This window comes from Artemia sp. Qi Xiang Cuo, chromosome 14, assembly GCF_049724085.1.
Source record: "Artemia sp. Qi Xiang Cuo chromosome 14, ASM4972408v1, whole genome shotgun sequence".
NCBI lineage: Eukaryota > Metazoa > Arthropoda > Branchiopoda > Anostraca > Artemiidae > Artemia > Artemia sp. Qi Xiang Cuo.
The window spans coordinates 16,404,969-16,424,769 of NC_142807.1; the positions used below are offsets into that span (position 1 = coordinate 16,404,969).

Here is a 19,801-nt window from a genome sequence, read left to right on the forward strand (position 1 = left end):
AAACTGTGATAATGTTAAGCATTTTTACTTAGTCCTGAGATTTTGACCATATTTGAGAAAAAAAAAAACATTAAGTGGTTCAATTTAGGAAGATAAGGCTTGTAAAGATAAAAATGAGTTTATTAAAATAAAAATACTTAGATTAATAAAGTCAAACCAAATGTATGTTTTCTTTTATTTCTCTTTGTATGCATCTAAGAAATTTCTTTTCATTTCCAAGTTTTCTTGATGTCTTCTTTATGAATCTCTTTCTCTTCTTTCGTCTCTGCTCTTCTTATATTCTTTAAAAGCTCGCATTTGCTCCTTGTTTTCTTCAAGCAGCTGAAATTTTTTTTGACTGTTTGTAGCTCTAGATGGCTTAACTTGTTGTTGAGACTGGTATGTCGTAAGACCTAAGAACAAAAGAAACATTCTAGAGTATAAACCTTAAAAGCAACAAAAAAATCTCCACCTCAGCCAAAATTGCTTCTTTTTCTTTACCGTAAGGCTTCTAATTGTTTTAAATTTATCTTTCATAAGAGTTCTACATACATTTTTCTACAAATTGATAACCTACCCGTGCATGTGTTTTGATTTATACTCGCGTTTAGTATATTTTATACCCTTGTATAGACAAAGAAAAAGTCAAAGCTTAGATGTGAAAACTTTTAACTTTGAAACCTATAAAATTATCAACAGTTTTTGTGGTACCAAACTGTGAGGAGCGACCCAGCACGATAGTAGCCAAAACTTTAAAGAACGGAATTTTGATACCAATAGATACATCATAATAGTCGGATTTTTATGTTGATTTCAAATATACAAGTTTCATCAACTTTAGTCTTACCCATCAGAAGTTACGAGCCTGGGATTTGCCTTATATTCGAAAAAAGGGGGGATGCCCCTCTAAAGGTCATAGAATCATAATGAAAATCACACCATCAGAATCGGCGTATCAGAAAACTCTTCTGTAGAGGTTTCAAGCTCCTATCTGCAAAAATGTTAAATTTTGTATTTTTTGCCAGAGATCACGGATGCGTGTTTATTTGTTTTTTCTCCAGGGGTGATTGTGTCGACCCAGTGGTCCAAAAATATTGCGAGAGTGCTCATTTGAACGGAAATAAAAATTTCTAGTGCCCTTTTTAAGTGACGAAAAAATTGCAGGGCAACTAGGCCCCCTCCCACTCTCATTTTTTCTCCAAGTCGCCAGATCAAAATTTTGAGACGGCCATTTTTTCAGCATTGTCGAAAAATCTAGTAACCATGTCCTTAAGGATGACTCAGTCCCACAACTCCCTAGGGCTGAATGCTATGAACTTTGCCCATTGTTTACATATAGTGTTGGTTATTGGGAAGTATACAGACGTTTTCAAGGTTTTTTTCTTCGTGTGTGTGTGTGTGTGGGGGGGGGGGGGGGCGGGGGTTACTTGGGAAGATCTTTCGAGGGAGAAATTTTTCATTGGGGAAGATAATTTTTCCATGCACCGGATTTCCCATCATTACCTAAAAAAGGTCAAAAATTAAATTAAATTAGGATGTAGAGGAGACCCCGTCGCCCCCTCGGCAAAAACTCGCTTTTTAAAAAAAATTATTTTTCTTAATTTAAAATTTATTATAATTAAATAGACGTTATGAGTCAGGGGTCATTCTTTAAAAAATCTAACTTTAGCGTAAAGAGCAAGATATTGACGTGGGGGCGAACCCCTCTCATGTACGTAATAATTTCATATACGTAATAAACCAAGATTTTTTAAGCATCTCATAAGTAAAACTTGGTTGGCAAAGTTAAGCATATAAAGTAAAACCTGAAATTTTGATCATAACTTGAAAATCTATGTAGTACTAACAGAAATAATCATAATTTCAAAATAGACATAATAGTCTATTAGATTATCGTTGTGAGTAATACTAAACCACGTTTTTTATTTGTATGAGTTTTCAAGGAAATTTGCCAGTTCCCAAGGATTCTGAAATACAAAAAAAAGACAGAAAAAGGTATATAACAAACAAATTAATTCATTCTCTAAACCTTCTTGTCTAGACGTACTTGCTTCCCCAGGACTCTCGGCTTCACAATGTGAAACGTCTAATGTAGTGTCTTTTTTCCGTTTTTTGGTAAAACTACTTGATGAAAATTCTTTGGGGTCAGACCCACAAGCATCTGCCACAAATGTTGGATGGACAGAATGGGCCTGCCCAACTATTTCCCTTATCTCTTCAATAAAAGGGGGTGCATCCTCCAGCACTTCTATCCCAGCCCCTGTGGTAGCTTCCAAGTTTTTAACATATGATTTATATGCGGACCAAAGGTTCCTCCATTTCTGGTCAACTTTTAGGGTAGGCGTATCCCCTAGATTCCACCCTTCATTTTCCATGTCTCTCGCAATGCTTCCCCACACATCCTTTTTTACGGTTTTGCTGTCATTTAATTTTTCCCAATTTTCTGTTACTAAGTTAAGCAGAATTCTCACTGGCTTTTCATCTGTTTCTTTGTACTGTTTTTTTTTTCTGCCACACCAAATTTCACCGCTCTCCATGCTTGACGCTGCAACTGGTTGCATTCCTTTTGGTTCAGGGGCTGTTGAGGCTCTGTAATGCTCTGGAACAATTTCGTTCAAGACATTGTGAAGTTCAAAGCATAGTGAAGTATATCTTATAGAATTTTGTCATAGGTACATTTTCTTTTACAATTTAAAAAGCCTAGGGCTACAACACAGGGCTACAAAGTCTTACCCAAATAATTTAAACAGAGATCAGGGATTCCAAATCCAAAGAAAATTACAGTACTGTTTATTCTATCTTAGCTCTGAAACTAATGAAATAAAGGAATGATCTATCATGCAACTTCAGCCAAAACTGGTTTGTTACAAAACTAGGTCACTAAACCTCTAATTAGTAGTCACTTCCTATCTATTTCAATAAATGAAAGTAGGTTAGACCATATCTAAATTTAGTCTGACCTCAAACTCCATGTTGATTTATGTTGATTTGTAGTTTAAGCTACAAGTTCAGGTTTCAAAGTTTTAAAACTAATCAATGCTGTCTCTTTTTTGTTTAAGAACAACCGGTATTTTGGCGAGAATGTTTCGTTTGATCACAAACAATTTTTTCCGGTTTCAAGCAAGTCTATTTTTGCGACAAATATTCAAACTGGTAGAACCAATTCTGTCATTGGTTAAACCGACTGGTGCACGCAAAAAAGCGCCTATAGAGTAATGCTATGTTCAGACACATAGGATTTTGGAAAAATCCTTTAAGGATTTTGTTTTTATGACAAAATACTTAAAGGTTTTTCTTTAAAGGGCAATAGGTTTTATGCTTGAAATTTTTTCAAGTTGTAAGCAAAATCCTTACAAGCAAAAATCCAAAACCTTAAAGTTTTTTTTAACACATGTGCATTGTTAAGAAGAAACAGATTAAAATCAGAGATAATGCAAAAGAAGAAGAATATTAAAAATAATTGTGTTAGAGAATTCGAAAATTTTGTGAAAACAGGACTATCAAGTGAAGTTTTCTTGATTATTTTTATTTATATAAAGTGGGGAATTTATCTCAACCATGATCCCAATGAAATTACCCCCTGAGAAGGGAGATACTAATAACCAAATGCTAGGCACCATCTCCCCATTACCAAGTGACCTTTCTGAGGACTCAGACTCCAATGAAACCATGGTCACTGTCCACTCTGAGGACTCAAATCTCCATGATGATGGCTTCAAAACAGTCACTCCTAACAGATCCAAGAGAAAACGGTACACCAGTTTCTCCCCCTTAAAGACAGTTTCTACAACACCACCATCTTTGTTGGAAGAAAAGAACTTCATCAACATTCTGCCTCCCTCTCCTTATAACTTTTTCCAAATAAAAAACGACAACACACTGAGACGGGATAGTAAATCTTAGTAAAATATACTTAAACCTCACCATACCCCTATTGGTGGAAATCTCAATACCTTTATATTCAAGATTTTAAATTTACCAAATATTCCTTTTTTCGCTTAGAATCCTTGTAGGAATTAAGGTCCAGTCAAAGCACTGAATTCGCCCTCCCCCTGCCCAAACAAAAATTGTCATATACAATATACCTAACGGTATTCCTGAAACTGACTTAAAGGATGGCCTTATGAACTGCAAAGGCCAAAAAATATCAGTATCAAAAGTCACCAGACTTGGAAAACCCAACAATGATGGCATATACACATCTAAATCCTAACTTTTCACCCTGGACTCCACCCTAGAGAACTTCAGTGAACCTATATCCCTATTTGGCCAGATAAAACCCTACAAAGAGTACAAGGCTAAGCCAATACAGTGTGAAATATGTCTGATAATGGGTCACACAAAACAACACTGCAAAACAAACCTGAAGAGGTGCAACCTATGCCAAAACATCCATCCTCCAAACACAGCAAACTGTGCAAACAAGAAATTATTATGCATTAATTGCAAAGGTCCCCATTCTTCTGACAACAGATCTGTAGGCCCAAAATACAAGGCAAGATCAATGGCTCTCAGGTTGTCTGAAAAAGAAAACATCCCATTTCAGTTTGCAAAAATTAAACTCATGGTACACAATGCAGATACACCTGAATTCTCTGAACCAAACACACAATCTAATCAAAAAACTCTACAGCAAAAAGCTACAAGGACCAAACCACAAAAAACATTCCCTGGAATCAAGACCTTAGACTTTCCCCCCCTTCCAGCCAGAGACCAAGACCCTGAATCTTCTATAAGTAAACCTACAAAACCAACCTCATCAAAATTGCCAAAGGAAATATCATAAGAAAATCCAAATCTACTTCCAAACTTATGCCTTTACATATTCAACTTCAACTCACTCTCCAGAACATCCCTCACAGAAGATCAAAAATCCTCAATTCTAGAAGAGATGGCTAATACCTACTTCCCAAAAAATCTTAAGGACACAGCCAACACAAATTTCAGAACTATACTCAATAAACTAAATCTATCTATCAATGGCTAACCCTCAGTTACCTCTATCCACCTCAATTTTGCAATGGAATGTGAGATCATTAAATGACTATAAAATCACTGACCTTCTTAAGTATACTTCTTCACACAACATAGACATACTATGCCTCCAAGAAACCCATTTAAACTCATCAGTTAATCTAAAAATTCCTGGTTATGATGTCCTAAGAAAAGACAGATCTTCCAATAGAATTGGTGGTGGAGTTGCCATCCTTGTACGATCTCACCTCAAATTCTGTGGTATAAGCCTCCCTGATTTCAATCATGACATTGATGCAATTGGTGTAAAGTTGTGGCTGGCAAACATGGAGGTCACTGTTATTAATTTATATAATCCAAATGGCAATAACAGTGGACATGATTTTTTCAATTTTATTTCTAATAATTTCTCAAATTAAAATCTTGTGGTTGTTGGGGACTTAAATGCCCATAGTTCTATCTGGGGTTATTCACCTAAAAATAATGCTGTAAAATACATAGAGGACTTCCTCACCAATTTTACCAATATAGTACTAGCGACTCCTAGACACCTAAATACCTACTTCAGCAAAAGAAGTGGGAGTTATTCAACTATTGATCTTCACTTAGTTTCATCAAGTTTAATAAATAAAACTACTGTCAACAGAATAGACAACCTCATAATTGACCATTTTGCCATATGCACAAAAATTGGTGACCCAGCCATCATTGACCATTTCATTTCCCACTATGTGCGGCAAAAAGTAGACTGGCCAAACTTCTCCCACATTCTCTCAAACCATGACTACTCTTCACTCTCCACTGACCCAAACCAACTCTCCAAAAACCTCACATCACTACTTCTTGATGCTTCAAAACTTACCATACCCCAGTCCCAACGCCCTAAAACACTGAAGAATAATAAACCCTCTAAGCCATGGTGGACATCCTCTTGCCAAGAGGCTTGGCACAATAAAAGGAATGCCATCAGATCCTTCAAGAGAAATCCATCCACTGGAAAATATATTGCAAAGCTACAAGCAGAGGCAAAACTTAAGAGAACAATCAAACTTGCAAAAGAAGAGGCTTGCAAAAACTTTTTCTTATCAGTGTCCCACAAAACGCAAGAGTCCAAGATTCATAAATTCCTAGACAAGATGTGTGGCAAATTCTCCACACAGAACCCCTTCCATTACCAGCTAACTCTAAATGGTCAGCAGCTGGAAACCAATGAAGAAAAGGCTAAATTTTTAGCAGATTTTTATGAGAAGAAATTCAAAAACACCTCTCATAATCCACCTCAGACCAGCCTAACCCCCCATTTTGACTTGCCTGGGTCCCAGTATCTACTCCAAGATTTTACAATGATTGAACTGAATAAAGCAATCAATTCAATCAAACCCAAAACAACTTGCAGCCACAACCAGATCCATCCATCTTTGCTCCAGCACCTTCCAATAGAGTTTAAAAAAGTACTCTTATCTCTCTTCAACAATGCCTGGAGCAATTCCTTCTTCCCATCTGCTTGGAAAACATCACTCATCATTTCCATATTAAAACAAAATAAACCCAAAGAGGACCCCAACTCCTTCAGACCCATTATGATTACCCCAGTTCTGGGAAAATTATATGAGAAGATAATCCACTCCCGATTGTATTGGTTTGCTGAGTCTAACCACCTCATCCTACATACCCAAACAGCATTTAGGAAATATCATTCTTCCATTGATGCATTTGTTCGCCTAACCAATGCCATATCTGAGTGTCTGAAAGACAACCAAATCCTGGTTGCAGCCTTCTTGGACTTCCAAAACGCATATGATAATATCCAACATCCACTCCTACTGCAAAAATTATCAAAAATGGGTTTTCCAATACCTGTAGTGAATTTCTTTAAAAGTTACCTATCTGAACGCTCTTTTGGTCTCCAAGTAAATTCCTACATCACTTCCAAAAAGTCTGTCTCCAAAGGCCTTCCCCAAGGTGCTGTCCTCAGCTGTCTCCTGTTTTCACTATATTTATGGGATCTCAACCTACCCCAAACAAATATTCAGTTTGCAGATGATATAGTCCTATGGTCTACCTCAAATGATTTTGAACTAGCCCAATCCAAGTTACAAAAGTCGCTTTATGCCTTTGAATGTTTCTCCAACAATTCATGCATACCCACCTCCCCATCAAAATCAGCTATAGTACAGTTTCATAACAGGAGAAATCCCAAATCTGCCCTACTAACCCTAAATGGTGTTGTCATCCAAGAGCAACAACACATCAAATATCTTGGCCTCACTCTAGACCAAAAACTAACCTTCAGGCTCCACATTGAAAATGTGAGAATAAAATGCCTCAGGAAAATGCGTATCTTACAAAGGCTACTCAATACGCCTTGGGGTTGACATGAAAAGACTCTAATAAATTTCTATAAGACTTATATTAGATCTCAGATTGATTATGGACTAATTGTATATGGCTCATGCTCAAATACCCTACTATGCAGTCTGGAGACTGTCCAGAATACTATGATCCGAGCTATACTTGGCCTCAGGAATCACACCAAAACCAACTTCCTCCTCAGTGAAAGTGGTCTCACCTCTATTACCATGCGTAGAAACATTCTACTTGCCCGCTACTTTACAAAAATTGAAGGTAACAGTTCCCATAGATTACATGACTGGCTAAGAAACCCTGGAGCTTTTAGGGGCCTTGCACGGGACTTTGCAACCACCCAAATGACCTACCCCACACCTTCATCTTCTTTATTTCAAATATACCCCCGGATACCTTCCTGGGCTAACCACTACCCAGAAGTGAACCTTTTGTTTGCGCCAGCTATTAAAACAGACCTTTCCCTTGCCTATGTAAAATCATTATTTCATGAATTAGAGTCTCAGAGATATATCCACCACCTCCCAATTTTTGTGGATGGCTCAAAAACAGATTCCAGGACTGCTTGTGGAGTCCACTTCCCATCTTTAGGTATAGCAGCTGCTGAAAGGCTCCAAAATGATGTGAGTATCATGACAGCTGAAATAGCTGCCATCAACATTGCATTGGAAACCATTATAAAGATGCCAAACCCCCCAAGAAACACCCCGCTTATAATTTATTCAGACTCAAAATCAGCCCTTGCCTCAATATCACCAGAACATTCAGACTACCCAGATAATGATACCTCCACCACTCTTGTACTATTGAACCAACTACTTAAACAAGGTATATCGACAAAATTCCAGTACATCCCAAGTCACATGGGTATAAAAGGGAACCACAAGGCAGATGAAATAGCTAAATCTGCCCTTCAGCTTGAAATAATTTCTGGAAGACCTATCCCAGTAAGAGATGTAAACCATTGGCGCCTAAAAATTTATCTAACAAACAAATGTCCACCAAACCTTTCTCCATTTACATCCCGGAAAGACTCAAAGATGTACCACAGAATACGATCAAATGCTACTGGCCTTAACAGCCAAACTTATCTCTATCAAAACACAACCATTCCAACAGTAATCAGCCCTCTTTGCCGCCTATGTCAAACCTATGATGAAACCATCAACCATGTTCTTTTTGGTTGCCCTGTGGCAACTCTCAACCATAAAAAAGAATGGCTAACTTTATCTGCTATATTCAAGCGCCTCAAGCTAACCCCTAATATTGACCAACTAACACAAAGGAGACACTCTTCAACTGATGATGCTGAATTGTTCAAAGCTGTCTTTAACTGCCTAAATATAGGTGGTTTCATCAACGATGTATAAAGTCTATTATTGAATAATAATAGTCTAATCTCTATATTTGATTTCCCAGGACACCCCTGACATAATCATACAATACGAAAAAGGTTAAATGGATTCATCCGAAACCTATAATTGAAGAAGAAGAAGAAGAAACGAGTATTGAAAACGGTTTGGCTATCTTCGAAAGGAGTTAATTTAGGAAAATGAAATTTTCAGGGATGGGTCTACAGGCTAAAGTATGTCCCAGGAATATATTTTCAAGTAGGCTACCTACCTCCACTCCTCACTCTAGAGGGTCCAGAAATTTGCCTACGTGACAGGTCTATACCTATTAAAATTTTGACAAAACAACATTTTACCTTAATTTTTAGTTATCAGTTTCTTTTTCTCTGGTGGTATATTCACTTTAGTCATAACTCAATAATATGATTTGGTAAATATCTACCTAAAATTTTGCTCAGACAACTGAAATTGCACTTTCAGAGCTAAAGCCAGAGAAAAAGAAACTGATAACAGAAAATCAAGGTAAAATGTTGTTTTGTCAAAATTTCAATGGGTATAGACCTGTCATGTAGGCAAATTTCAGGACCCTCTAGAGGGAGAAGGAGTGGAGGTAGGTAATTCAAAATACTTTCCCAGGCCATACTTTGGCCTGTAGACCCATCCCTGAGAGTTTCATTTTCCTAACCCCATTCCAAGATAACCAAAAGTTGTTAAAGTAGAATTTTACCTAACCCCTTTCCAAAATAGCCAAAAGTAGCTAAAATAGAATTTTACTGTACATTTGAAGGTAGTTGAGCTGGGTGAATGCAATTATCAGGAATGAATCCAGTTCATTGAACATAAACTGGAATCTCCATCTTAACCCATTTTCCTAAACCAGCAGCCTATGTTACAATCTATGAATGTTTTGCCTAGTACTTCAGAAGTTAATTTTAAGAACAAATTTTGCTGTGTAATATTCTTACCTTTCTGTTCTAGGTGACCTGGGTTTCTCTTTCAAATAAATAAACATTGAGACTTTCTACAGCTGTATAGGCTAATATTGATTGATTGCCTAGCCCATATTTTATATTTGACTGTGGTATAAAATTGACTTTAGTTATGGCACAAAAAGGAAAGTGGGTTTGTAGTGTGTAATTTTTTATCAGTTACCGAAAGATATGTTTGATATTTGCTATGCCAGTGTCATACTTTAACCAGTCATTATGATCGTTTTAGCAAACTAATGATTGGATGAGTTTAGTATTGATTATATCTAATATGCCCTCATTGAATTGTGTTTTGCTGAATGAATTTCCTAAGTGCATCCAAAATTGTATTAAACATTGTCCAAGCAGAAGTATAGCAATTGTATGCTAAACTTCACTTGAATTGAGCATACCCTAAATATTCACCAATTTGGAAAATTTTTTGCCCATGTTGTTAACTTTTGATATAGACAAAAATGTCCAAATTTTAGAAATAAATTGTTTATGTTATGTTTCTACAAAATATTTTCTTCCAAGTCAAATAGCTGATTCTTTTCAGGTTTGGGAGAATGAATACCATAACCAACATGAAGCAGTCAGTTTATCTGAATTTGATTATCTTAGTACAAAATCATCCTTGTTTATATGATACAAGTGATCAACTATATAAAAATACAAAATATAAAAATGACAGATGGTTGGAAATAGCCAACAGTCTTGGATACCAAGGTAAGCTTCAGTAGACCAGGCCTATTCTATTTATTTTATTTATGCTATTGCAAACTTTTTGATTAAGGATTTCTTGCCATGTTTGAAATTAGTTGTTTAAAGAGAATAAAACTTGAGTTTAAACTCATGTGAACTTCCAGAGCCTCTGAAAATTTATTCATTTTGCTAAAAAAATTTCTCCTACAATGTTTAAGTCTTCAAAAGAATCTAAGTCTAGGAGTTTTACTCTTCTGTTTGATTCTGTATTCTCCCATTGCATTGATGTGCTCCTTAGAACAAAGTCCATCAAAATCGTCTACATAAATAAGGAAAGAATAAAAACTCTAAACTCCTGATTATATATAAAAAAACAGCTTATTTTTTTCCTTAATTTTTATTCGTTTTTTGGGGGGATAAAAAAGTAAAGGTTGTCGATGAGTTTAATGCCTGTGCCACATCACAGTCACATCTATTGATAAAGAAAACCAAATATCATGAATGACAAGGCAATTTTCTTGATTTTAGCATCATTCTTTATTTAAAAAGCAAAGTTAAAATTGCAACAAATTAGTTTAAAGACTTTGCACCAACAGTAATTTGTGTCCAACTGTTCTCTACTAATACTGAGTCTTCTTAACTTTTTGAAAGTAATGGTTATGTTTCCTTTGTATTTATGATTTCTGTCATATATATAGTTTGCATAAACAATTTTTTCGCAACACAGGTATATGAAATGTTGAAAAGTTGGCTCAGATTTTCAATTCCTGAAAATCTAATAATCAAATACATAAAAGTGGTGTGTGTAAAAATCTATAAAAAAATTCTGAAAGAAGGAAGTTTCCTTCTTCCTAAACATTTAATATATTTAAATGTATTAAAAATAAAAGATGTGCTTTTTAACCAATTACAATACAGAACTACTTTAAAAACTTAGTTTTTGAAAAATAACCTGTTCCCTTGATATGATCTTTAATTTGATATTGAATATATTTAATCTCATTGATCAAGGCATTCCTATAAGCTCAATTAATTCTATTAATTAACACTGAGGGTACTCGGCTGCAATTGCTTTTATAATAGGAAATGTTGGAAAAAGTAAAATTGGTATTATTGGACACTTATTAAAGATAAAATAAACATACCCTAGAATGGGTACCTTGAAAATGAAAAGATACCACTGATGAGCTGTCATACCTTTATATCATTTAGAAGACTTAAATCCCATGTATTTAAGATGTAATTTATTAGGCAGTGCTAGCATCAAGCAAATTATATTAAGTTTGGACCTACACATTAAGAATAGCCATCTACCATTCTATGTTAATAAGTCAAGGGTAGCATTTTCAGGGTTTTTGGTGATCTTGTGTTGGTTCTTTTTGGATACAAAGATCTCGTAAAGTTTCTCAACTTGTGAAATATATTACATAGCCTTTTGCTTTAAATGCTGCTTGCTTGATATTCTGAATAAGCTTTGGAAAAGTCTGAAGTACACCAGATTCAGATCTTGCAAATCCTGCAAGGAAATAAATTGACCTTGTGATTTTAAAATACTTTTGTCAAAATATTTTGTCTCTAAGACAAGAGGTCTTAAAGTGAGATATCTTGTCTATAATACACAACTTGTAGTCAAGACCCATTGTTGGGGTCAGTAAATCATCCGCATTAAGTAAATTTTTTTTAACTCATGGACAAGGTTTAAATTCCAATTCTTCTCAATAATTGTGAAATGTAGAATGTTATTTTTGCAGCAAACTGGAAATATGCTACAATTGTCGCATGATTTTATACAATAAAACTGTAATACTTTCTTTTATTTGTCAACTACTATTCCTTTATTATACTACCTTTCTTGTCAATTTTCTAGTGGAATGGTGTAAATCCACATGGACCTATCTGCGGAATCAGTTTATAACAAAAATAAATGCAAAGAATTCCAAAAGAAGTGGAGATGGTGGTGACAATCTTGATTTTCAGAAATGGCCTCATTTCAGGGCAATGCAGTTTCTAAGGAAATATCATAATCCTCGTAAGTAAGTTTTACAGTAAGTTTGGTATTTTCTACAGCATATTTTAGTCTTGTTCATAATTTACTGTAACATCTTTGTTCTTGTTTTTTTGTTCTTTGCTATATAAAATTTATGGTCCAAATAAGAGCTAAATGTCCAAGAGATAGCAGCTAAGAAATGATGGAAGGGAATGCAGTTGCCCTCTGGTGATTTTACACTACCTCTTCAACATGTCCTGAAAGTTTCAACTTAATATCCTTAGTTGTTCTTTATATATTGCAAATATACTTTTTCAAAAAACTTGATGCTTAAGCATCTTTTAACCCTTTTTTCGGAGGGGAGGGATTGCAACCTCAGAGGAATAGTCATTTGACCTTTGGACTATTAGAACAAAAAGGTTATATCAAAATTTTGAGACATCTTTGATATAAAAAAATGTGTAGGAGGTGGACTGGTTGCTCTCAAATCATGTTGAACTCTTAAAACAGCACACTAATTTTTTATTTCCGATTTCATGTGCCCCCTCTAAATTCTATGACCACATCTTTCATAAGAATTGAATCTGAAATACAAAATTACTAAGCATTGCTTCTGATAAATGTATTTCATATTTAGTATATGTATTTGTTCAACCCCAGCCAAATAGTACCAGCATTAGACAGAATTTTTGCTATTTTAACTCAAGAATATAAAAAGGTAAAATGTTAACACTAACAAGTCAGACATTATACTTTTCAACCAAAGTCTGGTTCCCAAAGGATTTTAATCTAGTTTTGATGGTTTATAAGAAAATAGCAATATGTAGTATTGGTGATTTGAAACAGCTATAAAGCTATTAGTCTGTAATTTTCTGTGTTGTGTGTTCATTGCCTATGGCAGATTGCTTGGTCACCTCCAAGCTTTTTCTTGTGTACTTTCTTGGTAAAAGAAACAAAGCAACTCCTAAAAATTCACTCCTGGACTACTTAGCAAGAAATTTTTGAGTCATAGCTATCAGCTGATTATGAGTGTACCATCAAAATTTATTTTTGCATGTCAGTAGTAATACATTCTCCTAATAAAAAGGAAAATTTCTATGGTGATTTAGTGTTCCTTAAACACATACTGTACAAACAAGTTAAATGGTCCTCCATTCAATTGTATATTATTCATAAGTTTTATTTTGTAGGACGTCAGGAAATTTGGAAAACTAAGAAGAAGAAACCATCACCATCCAGCTATCTGATGGTGATTTTACTCCAACTACCCCTGATTTTAATTTGGAAGAATCTTATTTTGGATCCTCTTCTACCGCCTCCTCTCCTACTGTTTCAACAGCATCAAGTACCTACATTTTTCAGAATAATCTAGCTGCTTCAAAATGTTCAAAGCTATTTGAAGGTGACTCCATTGCTAACTCCCTTTATAAAAAAAATTCGTATACTTCCACCAGATTTTGAATCCTCTCCTTCCACCTTTCCTAGTGTCCCAACTGCATCAAAGCCCAATCCTTCTATTTATCAGCCAAAAATGCCTCATTCCCGCACAATCTACATAGGAAATTCTTCACCAACCACGCAATACCCTGCTGCACCACATACTTTTTTACAGCCTGAGTCTTCTCCAAATCCCTTGTGTTCAACATCCATTATGCAAAATAAACATGCTTCTGTTAAGTCTTTCAAATTTTCCAGCCCTCCCAAACACCAGCCACAGTACCGGAATACTCCAACATTTAATATTTTTGAACCCTCAAATTCACCTTCAGCAGCTCCTAAAACCCCATGTGGTTCAAAAACAACTAAGAAAAGAGGGCGTCCAGTTGAGTCAATAGAGACACCAGTAGAGGATACCATAAAAGCATTTTTGGAGAATAGAGCAAGGAGGAAGATTAATTTGGACAGTTCTACAAATTATGGATTTTGCTGTACCTTAGCCCAAAATTTAGATAAATTGCCTGTTTTAAATCAAATCCGAATTCAATTTTAGAACTAGTTGAAACAGAATTTTCTTCTTTTGATTTCAACGCATCTTAATTTTCATTATTAAACCTTTTATTCGATCTCTGGTGTATAATTTCGTCTTAATTTTTATTATTAAACATTTTTATCTGATCTCTGGTCTCCAATTTTATTCCTTTAGAATTCAAGGTGCTGTTAATTTCCTTCCTGGGCTGTTGGGATTATACAGAATAGAAAATAGATCATCATATATATTAAACTGACATTGAATACAAACATATTGAATTATACATCAAATAACATCCTGGATAAGGCATGAATAGACCTGAAATTGAGTTGATTGACAAAAAATGTTCTTGTTTTGATGTCTTTGGTGCTTCATAAGTTTTCAAACTTTAAGGTAAAGAACAGTAATTTAGGTAAAACTTTAAGGTAAAGCACAGTAATTTAGCTTTTCACAGAGGTAATAAACATTGTAGGAACTCTTAGAATAAGAATATCTAATTATCTTAAATATCTTATTATAATAAGAATATCACAATATCTAAAATATAATGCAATTTTTTACCAAAACTGCAGCTTCATCTACAAGATAATATAACACATGTATCTTCTTTTAGTAAGAAGATACATGAATAAGGTCATCAATGCCTACCATATCTTTGTTAAAAAAGACAAAAGCTTGGTGATATGTATTTCATAATGTCAAAAATCGAAATTAAATACAATAATGATGTTTTTAAAATTTGAAATTTTAAAGATTTGTAATAGTTAATAAAATTATTAAAAACAAAAAAAAATACAGTGTCTTCAAAAAGCAGCTGAAAACCTGAGGAAATATACAAAATATTTTCTGAAATACTTGGTGTATCGAAAAGAATATTTTTATCAAATAAGAAAACAATTAAAATAAATGCCATTATTAACTTTAGCATATGATTAAAACTAAAGTTTACAAGCTGGTACGCTAAACTAGGAGCCAGTTATTCTCTTAGTACAATTTTATTCTGATTGAGTATATATTTAAAATAAAACTCCAATCTTAATTTAGATGAAGCTTTTAAGTATTCTGAAGGAAATTGGACATTTAAAGATCCAATTAAGAAACATTTGAAATATCTTCTAATAAATTCTAATCAAGTGCCTATATTTAAATTAAAACTGAAGTCTTAATTTTTGATGAAGCTTTTAAGTATGTTGAAGGAATTAAAAAATTGATATTTAAATATACAACCAAAAAACCTTGGAAATGTTAATTTTTCTTGCAAGATTTAATTTTTGTAAAGCTGATTTGAAATTAAATCAATTATTCCTAAGATTGTTAAAATTGGTCAAAATAAAAATCCTTAAAAGAGAAGGATTTTATTTCATTCAAACGTTTTTGTTTCATCACTAAAAAAGACCTTTTTCTACAGAAAGATTTTGCCAGGGAACTGCTCCTGGACCAGAAAAATATTCCATGAACATATTACGCACTTGGATGGCGTTTGTACTAGCAGCATTTCCAGATAAATTTCCTGCTTGCCTTAAAGAAGAGCTGTTACGCCAAGTTCTTGGAATAATACTTCCATCAACTTCTCGGTCAACAAGTACTGCCTGAAAGTATCTTAATGAATTTGTGGTTATCAGAAAATTATGAACCACACAAGTAGCTTTGACAATATGGTCCATTGTTTCTAGCTTACAACTAACACTATTTCTCAGTATTCTAAATTTTGCCGATATAATTCCAAACGCGTTTTCCACTACCCTTCTAGCTCATGACAAACGATAATTTAAAGTTCTTTGCTGTGTGGTTAGGGTCGAATACCTTGGGTATGGTCGCATAAGATTTTTTTGGAGAGGAAAAGCCTCATCTTCAACAAAAACGAAAGGAAAATGGTTCTCCGAGTTTGACAGATATGAAGGGTCTGGAACTTGAAGGGTGGCGTTCCGCAAAGCAGTACCAAAAGTAGTACTATCGTTTTCTTTGCCCTTTGCACCTACATCTATATAAATAAACTTGTAACGGGCATCTGCAAAAACCATCAAAACAATACTATAAAACTCGCGAAAAGTATAGAAGTCAGATTCAGAGTTGGCTGGGCACTGGATTTGACAGTACTTCCCATCAATTGCCCCAATACAATGAGGGAAGTTCCAAATTTCATTAAAATCTCTTGCTATGGCATAAAAATCATCTTTTTCGGGTGTCTTCATGTATAGCGGCTGCAAATTCTTCCAAATTGCTTGGCATATTTCTGTTATAATGCTGGAAATAATGGATCGTCCCATCCTATAGCACAATGACAATGAAGCCATTAAATTTCTCGTTGCTGGATATCTAGAAATGAAGAGTAAATAGATCATTCGTTCATAAGACAAGATCTTCTTTCATGTAGTTGTTTTGGTTTAATCAATCTAGTCAGTCATCTACTTAAGTATATACACAGTATAACTTTTGTTTGTTCAGTATTTTAAGAATCATTAAACTTAACGCAAATTTTTAATCCATGTTCAATATAAAGGGAAACCTGTTTTATGGGCTCCTTAACCTCTAGTGTAAAATGGAAGGCAATATTGCCACACAATTATCTTAAAAAAAACCTCACAATATGCTGTACCATGGGCATAGGCAGCATTTTGTCTGGGGTGGGGGCCGGTTTGGGTTGGTGGGGGGGATGAAGTTCTATTGGTAGTATCTCTTGGTTCTTTTCATTAAACTTATTTTAGATACCATGGAGTAGTGTTGGGTACAGAGTTGCCACAACAGTCAGTTCCAAAAGCTCTAAAATTACCCAATTCTGCATGCAACACAGCGATTTTTGGTTCTACAGTAAAAAAAATTGTTGCACATGTTGCAGCTTGCACCACAACACGTGCATGGTCTGGTTAAATGCACTTACATTAATAATAGGTCAACATTTTAATCTTTTATGCCTGGTTATTTCAAATTTAGCACCAATCTCTCAAAACAAACACGGCAAAAAGAAGGTCAAGGTTATATCAAACTTTGTGCCAATCTTTCAAAACAACAATGGCAAAAAGAACAGCTCATCAACTGATCAACTAAAGGAATGGTAATTGAGAAAGATTTGAAGGTAGGCTACTCTTGACCCTTCTTATTTATTAAAGACAAATCAATTTTATGCTGAGCTTATACCAAACTACAGGTAAAAAAAAAGACAAACTAAGTATATTCACCTAAGAGTAACAGCTAGACGGGCTTTGGCTAATATAGGTGGTCTCATCACTGTATCTTGTTTTTGTACATCTTCTTTAATCAAAGATACAATTGAGTCCATTTGCTCTGTGTCCATTCTATACGTTTGAAAGAACAGCTCAGAGTCCATCTGTTCCATTTCTTTGGTGAGGGCTCCATAGAACCCATGGATGTCTGTCAACTATAAAGTAACAAATAATAACTCACATTATAACTACATACCTACACACAAAATGCATTTTACAAAATTTCAAAACAGGACATATTCCAAAACACATAGGAATTTCTTTGGTTATATATAACTTTTATTATTTTATGGAGACCAGCTTATTAGAACTAGCTTAAACTCTAGCCAAAATTGTTGGAAGTTTTACCAGAACCTCAAAGTAAATTTCTTTCAGAGAGCCTTTGTAATCTTACAACAAAGAAAACTGTTATAATGAGTTACGAGTCTAAACAAAATTTTCCAACATACTACTACTACTAAAAACTCAACACAGCAATAAGTCGCCTAAGGCCAACACAAATATGCATGCTCCTCCTCCAACCCAATCTATTCAAAGCCACCCTTTTTATAACCTCCCAAGAAGTTCCCATTTCCTTAAAATCTTTCTTTATGATAGTCCTCCCAGACGAGGACAACCTGCTTTCTGTTTAACCCTAGACAGTTGGCCAAAAAGAACAATCTTTGCCAATCTGGCATCCTTCATCTAAACAATGTGCCCTATCCATCTCAACCTTTCTGTTATTAAAGCCCTAGAAAGTGGGATTGAACCACATTTTTTGTACAGCCTAGTGTTTGAAATACCTATTCTAGCACCCTAAAGTTGCAATACCTGTAAAAATTCATTCATTTTGCTGACACTTTCATGTAGGATTCTTAAAACATCAGCAAAATCTAAGTCTAGGAGAGTTCTTCTGTGGTCTCTAATTGCCTTTCCTGTGCACCTTAAGACAAAGTGCATCCAAATGATCCATATACAGAAAGATAGAACACAACCCTGCTTAACTCTTGATTTATAAAAAAAACAGCTGCTAACCTCATTTCCCACCTTAACTGCAGCAGTGTTATTCTTGGACATAGCACTAATCACTGTAATGTATTTGTCTGGTATACCGTACAGGGATAAGACCTTTGCTAAAGCTTTTCTATCAACAGAATTGAACACTTACTCATAATCTATAAAACTGAGGACCAAAGCTGTTTGACAACTCAGGCACTTCTCAATTATTAACCTAAGAGTGAAAATTTGGTTTACACATCCTCTACCTTTTCTAAAACTGCACTGTTCTTCTCTTAAAACTTTGTATACAGCATCTCTACAGCATGTACCATAATACTAAGTAATTTACTACCAACAGAAACTAAGCTAATGCCTTGATAATTACCACACTCACTCTTATCACCTTTCTTAAACAGTGGTTTTCCTAAAATCATTAGGTACTTCCCCTTTTTCAAAAATCATATTCATGATGTTCAGTAGCTTATTTCTAAACTCAGAGCTACCATATTTAAGAAACTCATTTACCACACTATCAGCACCTGGAGCCTTATTATTTTTTAGTCCTTTTAGTACTGTTGCTAATTTCTCCTCACTAAACAAATCTTCCATCACATCTAAGGTATCACAAACTTTTTAATTTTCCTCTATATTTTTTCCTGCAACTCTATCTTGGTTTAGCACATTCTCAAACTGTTTCCTTATTACTAATTGTGGCCCCATTACTGTCTTTAACTGGGACAGGTCCAGACTGACTCCTCCCTCTCAATTTATTGACATTTCAGTGCAATATTTTACTATTATGCTGCCTAGCTGCATCTTCCAGATCCTTGGCAATTTTATCCATGGCCTCCACTTCACACCTCCTTAGTTCATATTTTAATGCTTTTTCCACTTTCTTTGCATTCCTTTTGCATTCATATGATCTATCACTCAGATAATTCTTGTACAAGCCCCTCTTCCTCTCTATTAAACATAAAGCTTTCTCACTAATATTCCTAACTGCACTTCTAACTTTGTTCCCTGACACACCATCAGCAACTTCACAAATTGTTTTTCCAAAATGATTCCAACCATCTTCCACATTGTCAAATTTTAAACCCACGTTTAGTATTCAACTGTTCCTGGAAAGTTTCTCCCAAATTCTCAACTGGATCCTACCAATATCATAACTTCTTGAGAGGTAGTTATCCTTCCAAAATTTCAGCTTTAAGTTAACACTAGAAACTGTGGACAAAAACAAGGGTGACCAAAAAATACCCTCCAACAACAGTACAGCCAAGACCTGCAGAGCGCTGAGCTGTCAT

The 19,801-nt window shown here is 34.8% G+C and overlaps 3 protein-coding genes across 3 annotated transcripts; 1 reads left to right on the forward strand and 2 right to left on the reverse strand.

Annotated features, from left to right (window-relative positions):
- Positions 1–225: 225 nt before the first annotated feature.
- Positions 226–2,594, reverse strand: LOC148944205 (uncharacterized). Its single transcript, XM_089099864.1, has 2 exons — positions 1,967–2,594; positions 226–392 (listed from the first exon to the last, which is right to left on the reverse strand). Exons 1-2 carry the CDS (start codon positions 2,538–2,540, stop codon positions 238–240), a joined length of 729 nt encoding a protein of 242 aa, XP_088955990.1. The 5' UTR covers positions 2,541–2,594; the 3' UTR covers positions 226–237.
- An 859-nt stretch (positions 2,595–3,453) lies between these two features.
- LOC148944206 (transcription factor Adf-1-like) lies at positions 3,454–13,792 on the forward strand. Its single transcript, XM_089100243.1, has 4 exons — positions 3,454–3,483; positions 10,197–10,366; positions 12,210–12,371; positions 13,520–13,792. The coding sequence occupies exons 2-4, from the start codon at positions 10,207–10,209 to the stop codon at positions 13,699–13,701; spliced, it is 504 nt and encodes a 167-aa protein (XP_088956369.1). The 5' UTR covers positions 3,454–3,483; positions 10,197–10,206; the 3' UTR covers positions 13,702–13,792.
- Positions 13,793–16,049: 2,257 nt separating this feature from the next.
- LOC148944207 (uncharacterized) lies at positions 16,050–19,801 on the reverse strand. Its single transcript, XM_089099865.1, has 4 exons — positions 19,755–19,801; positions 18,330–18,441; positions 17,475–17,674; positions 16,050–16,614 (listed from the first exon to the last, which is right to left on the reverse strand). Exons 1-4 carry the CDS (start codon positions 19,799–19,801, stop codon positions 16,050–16,052), a joined length of 924 nt encoding a protein of 307 aa, XP_088955991.1.

Bases quoted from the DNA above. Each gene is read 5' to 3' on its own strand.
- LOC148944205 (XM_089099864.1), bottom strand. From the start codon at position 2,540: ATGCAACCAGTTGCAGCGTCAAGCATGGAGAGCGGTGAAATTTGGTGT. The intron at 393-1,966 runs GTCTTTTTTTTG...TTTTGTTCTTAG, and splicing joins TTTGTTATATACCTTTTTCT to GTCTTACGACATACCAGTCT.
- LOC148944206 (XM_089100243.1), top strand. From the start codon at position 10,207: ATGAATACCATAACCAACATGAAGCAGTCAGTTTATCTGAATTTGATT. The intron at 10,367-12,209 runs GTAAGCTTCAGT...TCAATTTTCTAG, and splicing joins CAACAGTCTTGGATACCAAG to TGGAATGGTGTAAATCCACA. The intron at 12,372-13,519 runs GTAAGTAAGTTT...TTTATTTTGTAG, and splicing joins AAGGAAATATCATAATCCTC to GACGTCAGGAAATTTGGAAA.
- LOC148944207 (XM_089099865.1), bottom strand. From the start codon at position 19,801: ATGACAGCTCAGCGCTCTGCAGGTCTTGGCTGTACTGTTGTTGGAGG. The intron at 17,675-18,329 runs GTATTGCAACTT...GTTACTTTATAG, and splicing joins AAATGAATGAATTTTTACAG to TTGACAGACATCCATGGGTT. The intron at 16,615-17,474 runs GTGAATATACTT...CTTCATTTCTAG, and splicing joins CGTCTAGCTGTTACTCTTAG to ATATCCAGCAACGAGAAATT.